General features: G+C 54.7%; 1 protein-coding gene across 1 annotated transcript in view; it reads left to right on the top strand.

The window, feature by feature from the left end:
* The first annotated feature begins 7,192 nt into the window (after nucleotides 1-7,192).
* Mn1 (MN1 proto-oncogene, transcriptional regulator) overlaps nucleotides 7,193-17,482 on the top strand; it is a 39,164-nt gene continuing 28,874 nt past the window's right edge. Inside the window, exon 1 of the mRNA NM_001191928.2 lies at nucleotides 7,193-11,788. Coding sequence (NP_001178857.1) covers nucleotides 8,050-11,788 — 3,739 coding nt within the window. The 5' untranslated portion in view covers nucleotides 7,193-8,049. The remainder of the gene's footprint in view (nucleotides 11,789-17,482) is intronic.

Here is a 17,482-nt window from a genome sequence, read left to right as displayed (position 1 = left end):
GTGGTGGTGGTGGTGGTGGTCGCGGTGGTGTGGTGGTGGTGGTGGTGGTGGTGGTGGTGGTGGTGGTGGTGGTGGTGTGGTGGTGGTGGTGGTGGTGGTGGTGGTCGCGGTGGTGTGGTGGTGGTGGTGGTGGTGGTGTGGTGGTGGTGGTGGTGGTGGTGGTGGTCGCGGTGGTGGTGTGGTGGTGGTGGTGGTGGTGGTGGTGGTGGTGGTGGTGGTGGTGGTCGCGGTGGTGTGGTGGTGGTGGTGGTGGTGGTGTGGTGGTGGTGGTGGTGTGGTGGTGGTGGTGGTGTGGTGGTGGTGGTGGTGGTGGTGGTGGTCGCGGTGGTGTGGTGGTGGTGGTGGTGGTGGTGTGGTGGTGGTGGTGGTGGTGGTGTGGTGGTGGTGGTGGTGGTGGTGTGGTGGTGGTGGTGGTGGTGGTGGTGGTGTGGTGGTGGTGGTGGTGGTGGTGGTGTGTGTGTGTGTGTGTGTGTGTGTGTGTGTGTGTGTGTGATCACCATGCTAGACAGGTTTGTGTCTTCTCCCTCACTCCCATTTTATTTTCCATTGCTGATCGGGCACTCTAAGGGAGGCCCCGGAGTTGCTGGGTTTCATTTTCAGCCCGTGGGGCTGGTGCAAGCTATTTTGGGACAGGAGTTGGGTCCGTCACACTTGGCTTACAGGATGAAGAACAGAAGCACCTGGCTAGTAACTGGGGAAGAGGCTTTGGGATCCAACAGTCTGGGGTCTGAGGTATCTGTGAGGCCTGAAGCAGGCAGCCACACCTCTCAGGGCTCAGAAAAGACTCCAATCCAGGCAGTGGTGCAGGCTTGTGACTGTGCTACTCCAGGAGGCAGAGGCAAGAGATTCATCAGAATTCATTCGCAGATAGTCTATCTAGTGAGTTCCCAGTCAGGGCTATGCTATAAGACGCTTTAGAAAGAAACAAAACAAAACAAAACAAACAACATAAAATACAAACAAAACCAAGGAAAACAAAAACACAAAGGAAGGACTAGCTCTTGTTATTGGGCTGTTCCCTTTAGACATTGGTCTCCCCTCAGCTTTTGTGTGCCCAAGGCAGTGCTTCCCCAGTGCCTGCTACCTGAGCTTCAATCACTGGTCAGCTGGGCAGCTTCAGGCTGTGCTGAACTGCCTTGTGTGACACAAGGGGCCCCAGTGCAGCCAAGTCCTGAAGCACTCGTGGAGTCCCCACACCCTAGCAGCTGGGTACTGTGCAGTTGAACTGTCTATAGTGCCAAGAAGGCTTCTGTGGCACAGGATCCACCTGCCCCCCAAAACCTTCCTCCTGAGAGGACCATCAGGAAGGTCACTGAGGTCAGGCTGCCCGGAAGGAAAGAGTGGAGGAGCAAAGAGTGGAGGAGCCTCCCTCTCTAGACTGAGGGACTTCAGGGCATCGGGCCAGTCCCTTAGGACGACAGCTTGGATTCTGAGGAGCTGAGCAGAGTGGAGCAGGGAGAGCCTTGGCCAGGGCACCAGCCGCTTAGGTGCTAGTTCTGGCCATTGCTTTGTGAATTCGGGTACATCGTTTCCCCTATCTGAGCTTCAGTTTAAAAAGTTTAGAAAGTGGAGAGCAATGGAACCTGCTAATAACCAAAGGCGGCTGTTGGTTATATTAACAGTGACCTAACAGTCACCCTGCCTGCTACTAACCCTGTACATCACCTGCTTACCTAAACTAACCATCTATCCCTACCTACGAATGGCCCGTTTATACACATCATCCCTCTATCATCTGTCTGTCTGTCTACCCATCCATCCATTCATCTATCCATCATTTCTTACTATCTATCCATCCTCCATCTAGCTCTGTTGTCTATCCAGTCACCTTCTTTCTTTCTGCTTCTTTGTTTCCTTTTGTTTCTTTGTTGTTTCTCTTTTCTTTCATCACCTGTTTACCTGTCTTCCATACATCCAATCCATCTTCCTCATTTGTCTTCTTTCTTTCTTCCTTAATTATCTAGCTGTCTGTCTATCCATCTATCCAGTGATCCAGGTTCTTTCTTGCACGTCTTTCCCTCACAGACACCTCTGTAGGCAGCTTTGTAGGTATAAGACACCTTATGAGGCTGCTGCCTGGTCAGGGCAGTGGCAGTGGCTCTGAACCTGAGAGTTATGACTCTCATACCCAAGCTGCTCTTACGAGGGACAAGTGGGCAGACCTGTTTCCCAGGGAGCGAGCCTTGTGCCACAAGATGAAACTCCAGTCTGTTCAAATAGTATGGTACATTCTAGGCTAGCTGCTTAGGGACAAACATAGGACTCCCTCTCTCCCGGGCCTGGTTTCCAAGGAAACCAGGTGAGAATGACTTCTGGGACCACCTTGAAGGGCAAAGAAAGGAATGGTTCTCAGGTCTCTAGGAATTTGCTTCTGATCTTTCATGGTATTCCCCAGGCCCACACGTGTCCACCCTCTCTGGTGGGTCTCTTTTTTTTTTCTTTTTTTCGGAGCTGGGGACCAAACCCAGGGCCTTGCACTCGCTAGGCAAGTGCTCTACCGCTGAGCTAAATCCCCAACCCTGGTGGGTCTCTTGATCCAGGTCTTGGTCCTTTTGTTCTCTCAAATGCTGCCTGAAACTTCCCACATCCTTCTAACCCGGTTTCTATATCTGGAAAGGTCCTTTGGCCTCATCTGATTCTCATACTCCTATTCTACCTTCAAAACCCACCTTTGGGAACACTTTTTTGTTTTTTTACCCTCCCATCACAGGTATTTTAAGCCCTTACTGATGGAATCCTCATGCCAAAAAAATGGGACTCCCTTGATCTGATCTGAAGGTCAAAATTGTTTCTAACCTTTCTTTGAGTTTCCAGATGGAACCTTGGCATTCAGTGGACAACTAGAAGAGACACTCTCAGACGATATCAGGTATCCTGTGTAGAGAGGAGGAATCGTTGTTGCTTAGCAACCAGCTGCCTGTGGCTACAGGAAGGTCTCATCCCTTGCACCTACTAGTCAGCCCCTTGGTCTTCTCTCCTGGTCACACTGGGGCTGCCTGGAGGTTTCTGTCCAGGGTACCATCTAGCCTGCTTCACGGGTACTAGTTTGGAGCAGGGGAATGGGGGGTGGGGTGGGTCTGGAGGAATGGGGGTAGGGGGTGGGGGTAGAGTGCCCGTTGTGATGTCTACCTTTGATAGCTGGGCTACTGAGCAAGGCTGAGTGGGGCCACTGTTTTCCACTGCCTTCATTCATTCAAATGCAGAGGTAAACAGAGGCTCAATGAGAGCAGTGGCTGGAGGGCGGCTTACTCACCGGCCACATGTGAGGTCTGTTGGCTTCGCAAACATGATCAATCACCCTTATGCTCCTTTCCAAACAGAAAACAGAAGCTCAGAGAGGGTAGTATTTTGCCCAAGGTAACACAGCCCATGAAGGTGAAGATAAGATTTAAACCCATAGGTCTACAGAGAGTTTCATCTTGGGGCTACTCTGTGGCAAGATGTTGGAGAAATGGGCTCCTCCAGACATTTTTAGAGGGGTGTCAAATGTCTAAGCTCTAGAGTGCATGGGAGACTTGGGGAAGGGAAAGAACATTTGTTGGGGAAAGTTCCAGGGTGGCCATGCACAGCTATGTAGACCTGGCAGTAGCCCCGGGATGCTGTCTGTGGACTGGAATTTGGGATCCGCTGTTACTTTGCTCTGGGCGAATTCCTTGACCAAGAGAGGCCATCTGTCAAATGGGTCAAGGTCTGGACCTTGAAGGGACCATGGAGATGAAGTCGGACTTTAGATGGGAAGGCTCTTGTACACAGTCGAGAGGCCACTTCACTGGCCTGTTACTAGGACTCTCTACTGTCTGTCTACCGTGTACGTGCTGGCGGGTCCCTTTTGGATCTGTGTGGGGTGATGGGCAAATAGGAGCACCGTGTCTCCTGCTCTCAGGGCTGGGCGTTTTGAGTGTGTGTTTGGTTGCATGTGGACTTCAGAAACCCTTCTGCAGCCCCAGTCAGAGGCTGTTCTGAGCAGCTAGGGGGACATTCCAGGCAGCTCCTCACATGTTACCAGCTCAGATCACCCCCAGTAGCCTCAGGGCCCCAGCCCATCTGTGTCCCTTCCTTCCTTTGCTGGTGCCAACATGCTCAGTCGTGATGGTGTTGGTGGGGTACAGGAAGGGGGAGAGGAAGGAGAAGGCCCTGTTAGATGCCTGAGGCTCTGCAGCTCCTGGCTCGGTGCCGGCAGGGACTCTGAGTTCGTTTGAGCACTAGGGGGCAATGTGTCTGTTTGAAAGAAACTTAGAAGCCAGCTGTAGAGGTGTGTGCATGCACAGGCATATATGTGTGTGTGTGTGTGTGTGTGTGTGTGTGTGTGTGTGTGTCCACACCATAGAGGGTTCACACTGTGGTGCAAGAGGCCCCAGGCAGAAGAGCACAAGCTCCTGCTAGTAGGACAACAGGCATACAAGGGCAGGGGTGAGGGCACCCAAAGGGCAGAGGCAGCTGCACAGAGAGAGATACATAGATGCACACAGAGACAGGTGGCTCTGGGAGCAGACAACATCGATGTGAGTGCACACACACACACACACACACACACACACACACACACACACCACAGTGGCCTCCAAAGATTCGTGCATATGCCATATATAGAAACACAGGTGCAGGCTAGCCTCCTGGGGCAAGGACGAATGTAAGCAGAGTCCATTTATAGTGTTAAGGATGGGGACCCTCCCTTTCACACCCCCTTTTAGACACACGCCCCAAAGTGCTGGCTCTGGGAAGGAGCCCGGGAAACATTTGCCTGCCCCTCCTCCCTTCAGACGTGGGGACCCTCTACCAAGGACTGTGAAGTGACACCCCACAACCTCAAAGCAGTGCTTCCCAGACAGCAGACCTATGAGTCCTTCCCAGCTCCTGACATCCCTCCTTAGTGCTTCACACGGGTCCCCACACACCCCTGTCCCCATCAGACAGGACATACAAGGCATTCCATCTCTGCCTCCTGAGAAGGCTACTGTCCCCAAGACAGTGGCACATGGCCAGGTGTCACAGCTTTGCTGCCTGGGGTCTCCTCCTGACATCTGTTCCTGAACTCTTCCCCCTTTCTGCCCAGGAGGTTCAAGGGCCCCTAGCTTTGGGCCTGGAGGGTCAGTTGGGGGTGTCTGACAAGGAGCTTTTTCCTTTGTGCCTACACAGGCAAAGCCTCTGTCTTCTCTGGCTTTCCTTCCCTGTCACTTTGCTAAGTAATAATTTCCATGTCCAATTCCATTTCTTTTCTAGTTCTGAAACCTCTAAGCTATCAGCAAGAGGATAGTTCGCATGAAAACTAATTACACAAAATCAATATTTAATCACAGACCAACAACCTGATCCTGCAGAAAAATCCTTTTAAAACTCCACCACCCTGCACAAATACTTCTTCCCAATGCTTATTTATGGGACCCGTTTTTTGGTGGGGGTAATTTTCATTTTTAATTTCAAAAGGAAAAAAAAAATCTGTAGACTGCAGGAAAAGCCGGAGCTTTTTTTTTTTTTTTTTTTTTTTTTTTTTTTTGCAGCTTCCTGAGAGCTTTTATTTCGAGTGTGTGTGAGAGTGGGGGGTGGGTACGTGTGTGTGTGGGTGAATGTGTGGGGGATGGGTTTGTGTGGGGGATGTGTGTGTGGGGAGCGTGTGTGGCGTGGGTGAGTGTGTGTGTGTTTGTGGGGGGTGATTTCTTCAGAAGTCTCTTGTGGCTTCCTGCCCCCCCCATTCCTAAATCCAGCCCATTTTCCAACGTTACTTTGCTCAGAAGCTCCGGGGAGTAATGAATCGGGCCGCGAATGACACGGTAACTTTTAACTCATGCCCACGACAGTAGAGTGCTTAATCTGAGGTTTTTAAATAAAAAGGGCTCCGGGTTGGTTTTATTATAACGTTTATTTCATTTCAGATTTCATGCGTAATTTAGCAAACGCTAGACAGACTTGGGCGATAAACACTTTCTTTTGTGGGGGGAAAAGGCATTTTTATACACCATGCTTAATTTTATTTAGATTTAATAGCGATAGCGGGGCACTTCAGCGAAAGTTTTTTTTTTTTTTCCTTTTCCTCTCTTCTTTTAAGAATCCTGGCCTGCCAGCAAAATTGTCTCGCTTTATTTCGTGGCAAGGAAAATTAAAGGCCTTTCCGCCCCTCCTCCCCTACTTACACTTTCAGAGGAAAACTCGCACACTTATGCTGGCGCTTGGGTGCGCGCGCGTCCACAGAATAAACACCTCCACCTCCTATCACCTCCAACTTCTAACTTTTAATTGCAAGATAGATTTCAGCCTCTACTCCGTGAGTAGAAAGATCTAAACGTTTTAAGTAAGATTATTGGGATAAATATTCCATATGAAATAGGGCAGGTATTAAATCACTCTTATTGATTTTAGTATCACAATCCAATTCCGTTCTTTGACCTCTTTAGTTTAATAGATCTTTTAAGGAGGCCAACTTCGCGCCCTTCAGGGCCTGGGCCTGCGCGCTTGTGGCCACAGCAAGGTGTCGCCCCCCCCCCCCCCCGTCCCCACCCCTGTGCGCCTTTGCGCGTCGTTCTCCTCGGGGTTTCGCATTGTCTCGCCTCGCCGCTCACGCGCCGGGCTCACCCGAAGTGTCCCCACAAAGCGGCCGAGGGTGCGTGGCTTCTTCCAGGTGGAGCCGGCGGCAGAGAACCGGAAGCCGCGAACGGTGAGAGTCTCGGGAAGGAGCGAGCCAGACTCTGGTCCCAGAGACAACCTTCGTGTTTCCTCTCGGCGATCACCTCGTGAACTTGCCAGGGCCGCTCCCTGGGGCGCCGCCCCGGGCTGCAGCACAGGCGACACTTAGCGACTTTCCCTGGTGCGTCCCGGGGCTCTGCCAGGCTACTCCATTGTCTGTGCGCCCCGCACAGCTCACCGCCCACCTCCCCGCCCCCTGCCCACCGGGCAGGTCGTGCTAGCTCCGGTTGGGGGTGGGGAGTTGGGAACAGCGTGAATGGGAAGGGGACGGACAAAGCCTGGCTCCCGCCGTCGTCCATGGCTCGCGCCCTCCCCAGCCCGGGGCACCCGGGGCGCACCCCCAACGCCGTAGCGCGGGACCCGGAGTAGCGCGGGTCCGTGGCCCGGCCTGCGCAGCCAGGACCCGGGACCACCTTAAGAGCGAGCCCCGCCCCCGGGCCCGCTCGGGAGGCGCTGATTGGTGCAGAGGTAATGGCTGGAATGGATTGCTGAAACGCAAAACTTGTTGCTGCTTCTCCCGGCGCCGGCAAGAGGCAGACGCGGAGCGGGAGCCCGGACCTCGCAGCGCCTCGCCCGCCCCGCGCGCCCTGCTTGCCCGCGCGGCCCCTTCCCGGCTCCGAGGGGACCCGTGGAGCGCGGAGGCGGGAACCACAGCTTAGGAGCCGCCGGCCCCACGCCTCCCCTCCCGCGCGCGCCCCGAGACTCCCGCGAACTCGCGCAGCGACCGGCGGTCGAGCCCGAGCCGCGGAGCCGCGCGTCTCCCGCAGCCTGCGTTCCCGCTCCAGCGCCCGCATCTCCTGCTGCGGGGCCATCACCGGCGATGAGGAGCGGAGCAGCCCGTCTTCCGAGCCGCTGAAGCTTTCGCCGCCGATCGCCCTCGGCCGACCGGAGGTGCGGGAGCCGGCGCGGCCCGGGCGCGGAGACTCGGGGCAGGGGAAGGACCAAGGGGCTCCCCTACGGCCCCAACCACCGCACCGCGGACTCCAGAAGGTGATCATTCCGCTCTCCCGCCCCCTTCCCTCCCCCCTACCTAACTTTTTGTCTCAGCTCCTCGGCCTCCAGGTCACCTCTCCGCATACCCAGCCGCGGCCGTGCCATCCGCCCGGGGCATGGGCCCCCCGACAAGGCTCCAGGAGGCGCCGCGGCCTCGCAAGACGTGAGAGGCCCGCTTGGGTCGACTCTGAGGTTCCGGAGAGCAGCGGAGAGAGCTCCTAGCCAGCGCCCGCGCGCTCGGCCGGGCGGCAGTGAGCGCTGCGCCCCGCGGTGCAGAACCCGGAGCTCCGGAGCCGCGGCTGAGGCGAGTAGCTGGCCGGAGGCGCGCGGCGGAGCAGGCTGTCATGCCCTATTGATCCCCCCGCCCCCCCGCCAAGTATGTTTGGGCTGGACCAATTCGAGCCCCAGATCAACAGCCGGCACGCTGGTCAGGGCGAGGGGAACTTTAACGAAGCCGGACTGAGTATGAACGCTCACTTTAAGGCCCCTGCTTTCCACGCCGGGCCTCCTCCTGGCCCCGTGGACCCTGCAATAAGCGCTCTGGGCGAACCCCCGATCTTGGGTTTGAATATGGAGCCATACGGCTTCCATGCGCGCGGTCACTCCGAGCTGCACGCAGGGGGGTTGCAGGCACAGCCTGTGCACGGCTTCTTCGGTGGTCAGCAGCCTCACCACAGCCATCCTGGAGGCCATCACCCGCACCAGCATCACCCACACTTTGGGGGCAACTTCGGTGGTCCGGACCCAGGTGCCTCATGTCTGCACGGGGGCCGGCTGCTTGGCTATGGAGGTGCAGCGAGCGGCCTCGGCAGCCAGCCTCCCTTCGCAGAGAGTTACGAGCACATGGCGGAGAGCCAGGGGCCGGAGGGCTTCGGCCCGCAGCGGCCAGGAAACCTCCCGGACTTCCACAGTTCGGGCACTTCGGGCCACGCTGTGCCTGCCCCGTGCCTGCCGCTGGACCAGAGCCCTAACCGGGCTGCCTCTTTCCATGGCCTGTCCGCCTCTAGCGGCTCGGATTCTCACAGCTTGGAACCCCGGAGGGTGACGAACCAAGGAGCCGTAGATTCGCTGGAATACAATTACCCGAGCGAGCCGCCCTCAGGACATTTTGACATGTTTTCACCCTCTGACTCTGAAGGGCAGCTGCCACATTATGCTGCGGGTCGCCAGGTTCCCGGGGGCGCTTTCCCGGGTGCTTCAGCCATGCCCAGAGCCTCAGGCATGGTGGGTTTGTCCAAAATGCACGGTCAGCCACCGCAGCCACCACCACCCCAGCAGCAACCGCAGCACGGAGTGTTCTTCGAGAGGTTTGGCGGGGCCCGGAAGATGCCTGTGGGTCTGGAGCCTGCAGTGGGCTCCAGGCACCCGCTAATGCAGCCTCCCCAGCAGGCCCCACCACCCCCGCAGCAGCAGCCCCAGCAGCAGCAGCCACCGCCACCACCTGGGCTTCTGGTCCGACAGAATTCTTGCCCTCCTGCGCTCCCGCGGCCCCAGCAGGGTGAGGCTGGCACACCCAGTGGCGGCCTGCAGGACGGGGGCCCCATGCTGCCCAGCCAACACGCGCAGTTTGAGTACCCTATCCATCGGCTAGAGAACCGGAGCATGCACCCATATTCTGAACCTGTTTTCAGCATGCAGCATCCCCCTCCTCAACAGGCACCCAACCAGAGGCTGCAGCATTTCGATGCGCCCCCCTACATGAACGTGGCCAAGAGGCCGCGTTTTGACTTTCCGGGCAGCACAGGCGTGGACCGCTGCGCCTCGTGGAATGGCAGCATGCACAACGGCACTCTGGACAACCAACTCTCTCCCTCCGCCTACCCAGGCCTCCCAGGCGAGTTCACGCCGCCTGTGCCGGACAGTTTTCCTTCAGGACCGCCCTTGCAGCACCCGGGGCCGGACCACCAGTCCCTGCAGCAGCAACAGCAACAGCAGCAGCAGCAGCAGCAGCAGCAACAGCAGCAGCAGCAGCAGCAACAACAACAGCAGCAGCAGCAGCAGCAACGCCAGAACGCGGCCCTCATGATTAAACAGATGGCGTCCCGGAACCAGCACCAACGGTTGCGACAGCCCAATCTGGCCCAGCTAGGCCACCCTGGGGACGTGGGCCAGGGCGGCCTTGTCCACGGAGGTTCCGTGAGCGGCTTGGCCCAGACGAACTTTGAGCGCGAAGGCGGCAGCACAGGTGCGGGGCGCCTGGGTGGCTTTGAGCAGCAGGCGCCCCACCTGGCGCAGGAGAGCGCGTGGTTCCCGGGTCCACACCCTCCGGGAGACCTGCTGCCCCGGAGGATGGGCAGCGCGGGGTTGCCGGCTGACTGCGGCCCGCACGACCCTGGTCTGGCGCCTCCCCCTGCTCCAGGTGGTTCAGGGGTGCTATTCCGAGGCTCTCTGCAGGAGCCTCTGAGGATGCCTGGGGAAGGCCACGTGCCCGCACTGGCCTCGCCTGGGCTGCAGTTTGGGAGCAGCTTGGCTGGCCTAGGCCAGTTGCAGTCGCCCGGGGCCGGTGTGGGACTGCCCAACGCTCCGTCGGAGCGACGGCCTCCGCCTCCGGACTTCCCCGCGCCAGCTCTCGGGGGCCAGCCTGGCTTTCCCTTTGGCTCAGGCAGCCGGCAGGCCACGCCGCACAGCGCTCCAGGCGTGAATTCGCCCCCGAGCGCGGGCGCGGGCAGCGGCAGTTCCGGTGCTGCTGGGGGCGCTTACCCACCACAGCCGGATTTCCAATCCAGCCAGCGCAACTCGGCCAGTAAACTGGGCGCGCTGTCCTTGGGGTCTTTCAACAAGCCCAGCTCTAAGGACAACCTGTTTGGCCAGAGCTGCCTGGCTGCGCTCTCCACTGCTTGCCAGAACATGATCGCCAGCCTGGGTGCTCCTAACCTCAACGTGACTTTCAACAAGAAGAACCCACCCGAGGGGAAGAGGAAACTGAGCCAGAATGAGCCCGACAGCGCGGTTGCAGCCGGTAACCCGGGCTCGGATTACTTCCCCGGAGGGACTACTCCTGGGGCCCCTGGACCCGGAGGCCCTTCCGGGACCAGTGGTGGTGGCTCCAAAGCCTCAGGACCGCCCAACCCTCCCATTCAGGGGGACAGCACCAGTCTTTCTCCCAATTACACCCTGGAATCAACATCGGGTAGCGATGGCAAGCCTGTCCCTGGGGGTAGTGGCCGGGGAAGGGGACGCAGAAAACGGGACAGTGGTCATGTGAGCCCCGGGACCTTTTTCGACAAATACTCCGCAGCTCCTGACAGTGGGGGCGCACCAGGGGTGAGCCCGGGGCAGCAGCAGGCTCCTGGTTCAGCCGCTGGGGGAAGCTCAGTAAACGAAGCCCGAGGGCCCACACCCCATGAGAAGGCCCTCACATCACCATCGTGGGGAAAGGGAGCCGAGTTGCTCCTTGGGGACCAGCCGGACCTCATGGCGTCCCTGGACAGCACCGCCAAATCAGATGGTAGTTCCCCACACGTGGGTGAGTTCGCCTCTGATGAGGTGAGCACAAGTTATGCGAATGAGGACGAAGTGTCCTCTAGTTCTGACAACACTACAGCCCTGGCCAAAGCCAGCCGAAGTCCCCTGGTGACCAGCTCACCCAAACTCCCTCCTCGAGGAGTGGGTGCTGGGGAACACACACCGAAGGCTTCTGCCCTGGGCCTGGGCATCCTGTCTACCTCTACCTCGACCCCTGACAGCTATGGTGGGGGCGTGGGCACCGGACATCCCGGCACACCAGGCCTGGAACAGGTCCGGACCCCAACGAGCAGCAGCGGTGCGCCGCCTCCTGACGAGATTCATCCCCTGGAGATCCTCCAAGCCCAGATCCAGCTGCAGAGACAGCAATTTAGCATCTCGGAGGACCAACCCCTGGGGCTCAAGGGTAGCAAAAAAACCGAGTGTGCTGTAGGGGCCTCTGGGGCACAGAATGGTGACAGCGAGCTGGGTAGCTGCTGCTCAGAAGCAGTCAAGAGCGCCATGAGCACCATCGACCTGGACTCCCTGATGGCAGAACACAGCACTACCTGGTACATGCCGCCTGACAAGGCCCTGGTGGATGGTGGAGACGATGACAAGACGCTGGCGCCCTGGGAGAAGGCCAAGTCCCAGAACCCCAACAACAAAGAAGGTATATGTATATGTATGTATATGTTTTCTGGTGCCAGCCCTAGCCTAGGCTGGCCTTCTTCATCTTCACTCGGACTCGGGCACTCTCTGGTTGCACCCTATTGGGCTGTCAGGTAGATTTTGTCTTTCCTGGTGGCAAGAGCTTAGATTCCCCTTTGGAGAATTGTCTATAGTTAATGCATTCTGCCTCCCGATTTTTCTGAGTTTTTCAGGGTTCAGGCCTTGGAGAAGCTGGGCCCCTCCCATTTCACACTAAGACCCTTGCTGCTCTCAGCATTCTACTCTTCTGCTTAAGTGTTTGGGGCCCCTCTCTGGCAGGACACCTGGAAGGCCGCAGGGCTGCCACCCCACGTCCTCCTTAGCCTTCCGCTGGAGTTGGCTTAGGTGGTAATACTTTTGCAAAGTCCCCGCCCTGGTGTGGGCAGCGTCACTTCGGAGGTCAGGCCTCATTGGATATTTGTTTTCAGAGGATAGCTCTTTGGGCGTTTAAGTTGGAGAGTTTCAAGGGAAAAGCGAAACACCTGAGGACCTGGCAGGGTTCTAGGCAAATCACCACAGTCTCAGGTGTATCTGCTTGACAGTGGGTGACAAGGCTGGGCTGGGTTCTTCCTGGCAGCAATCACAGCACTCCTTCAAGACGTCATTTGTGTTTGGGGTTATGACTATGTATTCCTAAGGCACAAAGGACCTTCGTTTGTCAATATCTCACTTGGTGTTGGTGACAGATGTCCAGTCCCATGTCTCATTTGCATTCAGAACACCCCTTCCCCTCCAGGCCTGAAGGCCTTTAAGGTGGTAGGGACGGCAGTTGAACAGCTTTTAAATCTAGAGATGAATAGGCTGTAGTTAAGTTTACGCTTTTTTATTTTAATGGGGGCTTTCTTTTTCCTTTACAAAAAACATAATTAGTAGCTTTTTAAAAATTGGCAACATTGTTTTTTTTTCTTTCTCCTGTCCTTACTTTGTTTCTAAATCCTAGTTAGCTTCTTCAGGTTCTGCTGGACAGAATAATACCGTGGTGTCCGTGGCCCCGCTGTCTTTGAAAAAAAATACACCCTTGCTCACTTCTCTCCTCTTCCGTTTTCTGCTCCATCAGTTTTCAGTCTACTGTGTCTTAAGTACATCCTTGGGAGGGTAGGTTTTAAGAAAATAGGATAGTCCCTTTTAGGGAAAAGGGAGGCAGGAGTTTGGGTGATTTGGAACTCTGTCTGGGTCGTCTTCCTTTGGTTTCTGGTTCTTGAGTGTGGCCTGGCTGCTTTTCTCTTTGTTCCTCCCTACTGCCCAGCCTGGGATGCCCAGACTCCTGCTCTCATTCGAAGCCGTGTGTTTAGCATGCACGGCAGACACCAAACCCCACATCAGCATTCCACAGACTGCTCCAGGCAAGGACAGAAATTGGTTAGTTTGGGACCCTCAGCTCCCCCACCTCCTCTGGCTCTTAAAATGGAATTGGACAGGGTATACCGCCACCCCCTTATTTTCTTGTATATAACATCTCGATCTAGCACAATCGATAGTCAGTTAGCACAGAACTCAGCCCTGACACTTCTCCTAGCCCAGCCTGCTACCCCCCCACCCCCAGTAATTAAGAACACGTTGGCCAAAATGGGGCGAGAAAAAGTTTTCAAAAATTAGAGAATTAATAAAGAAAACCAGTTGGTATTTCTCCTTCCAGTTCTTTCGAAGGTCTTTAGTAGGTGGAGAAGTGTTGGAGGTTTTAATGAGATTTTTTTTTTTTTAAATGTAGCTTCATGCCTCATTCTCAAAGGGAGAGAGGTGCGGGCTGCAAGCTCTGAAATGTCCTTATAGACATTTTTTTTTTTTTAGCTCGTTTCAGTGTCCCAAGAACATACGTTTATGGAAGCACGTGCCAGTAGCTTTTGGGTTGATTCTCCATGTAAACCAGAGCAAAGTCCTCCCGTGTGAGAAGTCAGAGACTTCCTTGGTACCTAAAGGGCTGGCTGCTTCCCAAACTTGGTGGGGGGGGGGGACAACGACACCCCTGTGTCTCCTTTGTTTCCCGTTCTGATGTAGGAAGGATAGAGCCCTAGGTAGCTCTTGGAAGTGAGGTTTTTGGATGCTGCTACTTGGACAGCAAGCTGGGGCTTAGTAAAGTCCCTCAGACTCTGTCTCCCTCACTGGTAGTAAACAAGAATGGTTAAACTTTTCATTACAATAAGATAACACCCCTCAGTTCCATCTGTACAGGTTGCATAAATAAACATACAGGGCTTTCCATCAGCCTCTGAGAACCCTAGCAGAAAACCAGCGAGGAGAACCACTTTGAAATAAGTCAGGGTTGGGAGGGGGGGGAAATAGTATAAGAAAGGAAAAAAAAGGTCTGTTTCTTAAAAGTCCCGCAGCCCCATTAGCTGGAATGGGGATACCCAGAGGTCCAATGGGCCCCCACCTTCCGGCTCAGAAAACACTTCTCTCCGCCACTCTCCCAGGCAAAGGCCATTCCTATAATGATATTTTATTTTGTCTCGCTGTAAAACATGCCAGTACTAATGTGATTAAATATTAACTCGGTTTCTGAAATTCCCTGCTCGTTTTACAAAGCGATCCGTGCTGGAGATGTCGCAGAGACATCACAAATACCGAGAGGTGCCCTGCTAGTTCTCTGGGCTGGATATAGATGGTCCCTGGGAGGGGAACACACCGGACTGCTCCACTGCGGTTCTTTAAAAGTCTAGACCAGGAGGTCATGCGGTGACAAAGCCAGTGAGCATCTCTGGATGACTCGGCCCTTACTTCTCTGCCAATGGGACAAATAACTTTCCATAAGGAAACTCTATGCCTGTGCGCGAGGCTTCTTCCCCAGAGTCGGAATAGGTGAAAGGGTAGAGTGAGCCAACCTGATGTTGAGGTGATTCGGGACTCTGTGACGTCAGCAAGGTCAACATGGGTTTCAGATAGTTAGTCAGACCTCTACCTATGTGGAATATTGTAGATTTGGGGGGGGGGATTTCAAGACTCTAAGGAAGGAAAACTGATAGGAGATAGGCCGTGGGTATTGACGTGGAAAATCCGTTTTCCCCCCTCCCCTTGCTCCACATGATTTTCAAGGCCGGGAATTATCCTTGCTCCGAACTGAGTCTGTTCCCACCGAACTTCCTTCTTTCTGCTGGCAGCTCCGTACATTAAACCCTGCGCACAGTGAGGCTGGAGATGCCTCTGCGTGCATTTTGCGCCCAAACCTTGCCCTGTCCCCCACTCCTTTGGAAGTTGTGTGTTTTTACAGAGACCCCGGAGACATATTTTGGAATTTCATGCTTCTCTGTGTTCCCCTAGGAACACAGGCAGGGCCGAGAAATACTAGGCAGGCGGGAATGGAGCTCTGTATTTCGTTGTACGTAGGGTGGACTTGAGGACGGGAGACTTAACCCTGGCTCAGACCTGGCTGGTGGGACTGCTTGTCCAACCCTCCTGCACCAGAGACAGAATTTCAAAGTCTCATTCGGACTTTCCCTGGGAAAGTAAGCCGGCACTAAATTGCCTTTCCTCGGAAGCATCACCCAACAGTTTGTACGCCTTCATGCGACCTCTGTGCCTCAGGAAGATGGACCCCAAGCTCCTCAGGTGCTGATCAAGGGTACTGTAAATTGATAGGGGCCCACTTTGTGCAGCCGGTGCTCCGGCTGCCCACTCCCTGGCTAGCAGAGGGCATTTAACTACTGTTCTTCTACGCTTGTTTAATATTTCATGGCTGTAATAAACCTGTCTTCCTTGCCCGCCTCCCAACATAAAGCCCCAAGTAGCACACATCTGCAATTATACATTTCTACTAAATATTAATAAAGGACATCAGCTTTTTAAGGGGCCAACGCTCAGTAGAGTTGGACTTGCCATAGACTCTTGCTCCTGCATTTTTCCGTTATATTTTTTTAACTTGATTTTTTTTACTTTTATTTATTTATTTTTTATTTTAAGTACCAGCATGTTCCAACAGGCGCCATTTACTTATAGTTACATACAACCTGGGCTGATCGAAAGGCATTCCTCACGATGGCTTTCTCTCATATAAATTCATTTAGATTGCTGGCGAGGCCCCTTCAGACCGGAAGTGAGAGGCTGTTGAAATGCGCTCCTGTTTTATTGAGAGGGCTCTAGGAAAGGCGCGTGGGTGGCTTAATCTCATTTCTCTTTCTAGCAATGAAATTCTATGATTCCTGATATGATTTTGTTTGCCTGACAGAGGTATTTAAATTTCTGCAAAGAATCTTAATAGGTCCTGAGAATACAGCTGCCCCCGTCAACATTTTACCCGATCCGCTCTCCTGATATAAAATATGCGTCTTTAATAAGCAGAGCCAGGTGAATGAGAGGGCTGAAAATCTCCTCTGGGTGGAAAGGGATCAGGGACTCTTCAACACCGTGGAATCCGGCAAATCACTAGTGGCCCGTTTCTCTCCACTCAAGTGACAATAACATTGGATTGCATTCCTTGCCCAGGGAGCAATCTGCTTTGCCAAAACCATTTAGGAGAAATAGTCAGGAATACTGTATTTACCTCTGTTTGGCTAATTTTAGAGATGAAAAGCCTGCAGATTTGTATAATGGGATCAAATGTCTGGGGAATGTGTGGGGACGGGCAGGCAACAGGAGGGACCGCCAACTCCTCCCTTGCCCAAGGGTCCTCAGCTAGCATGTTTTCCTGTAACCAGCAAGCCTGTTTGGCTAATTCTCTGTTTGTTCTTTGCCCAGGAGGAGCTGGCATAGCCTGGCTTCCTCACCTTTAGACAGGGTCTGTCTGGTGAAGGAGGGTTTGTTAGGATGTATCTTTGGTAGATAGATTTGAGTGTGGGATTTGATTGCTTGTGGCAGACATGTTGATAGATCCCTCGGTGTGTGATGGAGTGGCATTTGGAGTTCCCTGGCCTCCTCAAATACACCGAGGCCAGAATAAATAGTCTGGGGGCTTGCTGGAGAGAGCATAGCCCAAGCAGGATTCAAATCCTCTGTCAGGTCTTGGGATGAATAGCCAAGGAAAGTCCTGGGCCGCTTCTCCCCACACAGAGATGTATGCGTGTGGCTAAGTGTGCCTTTCACCCTCAGATCTGTGCTTTCTTGTCTGCTGTCCCAGAAGTGAGCTAATCTACGTCTCACAGGCCGTAGACAGGTTCTGATTCCGTAGCGGGATGGACTGGACATAAATGCCCAACCGTCTGTGTTGAAGGTCCTAATGACAAAGCCCCTGGCCTTTTGGGCCGCTGGCCTGCAGTGGCTTCCGACTGCAGTACCTCGGCAGTAGGCACAGCCACTGTTTGCTGGGTTTTGTGTGTGACCCTGTGGTGTGGCAATGTCTTCCCAGCTAAGTTCAGCCAGGTCTGGGTTTCCTGTGAGGGGAGAAACCTTTGGGTCGGCGATCCCCCACCCCCAAATGTGGGCACTGGACACTGCTGGCTGTTTATGGAAATTCCACTCTTTTATTGTAGTTCTTTGGTGCCAATGATGTGGCACCAAATGACGCCGGGATTTCAAATTAGTCATGGCTCAGCCTTCAGGGACCCTCTGTGTCCAAAGGCACAGCCCTTCACGTCCCCAATGCCCAGCTGTTTGGGGGACTGCAAAGCCCAGAATGGGGCGCCAAGCTCAAGCAACTGCTGGGATCCTGGCACATCTGTCAGGATGGGTTGCCAGCCCAAGGTGGCCGGCATCTCCTGCCGTCTTCCGAGCGCCTGCATGCAATATC

This window comes from Rattus norvegicus, chromosome 12 (assembly GCF_036323735.1).
Source record: "Rattus norvegicus strain BN/NHsdMcwi chromosome 12, GRCr8, whole genome shotgun sequence".
NCBI classification, from domain to species: domain Eukaryota; kingdom Metazoa; phylum Chordata; class Mammalia; order Rodentia; family Muridae; genus Rattus; species Rattus norvegicus.
This window is presented reverse-complemented; position numbering and strand designations above follow the sequence as displayed.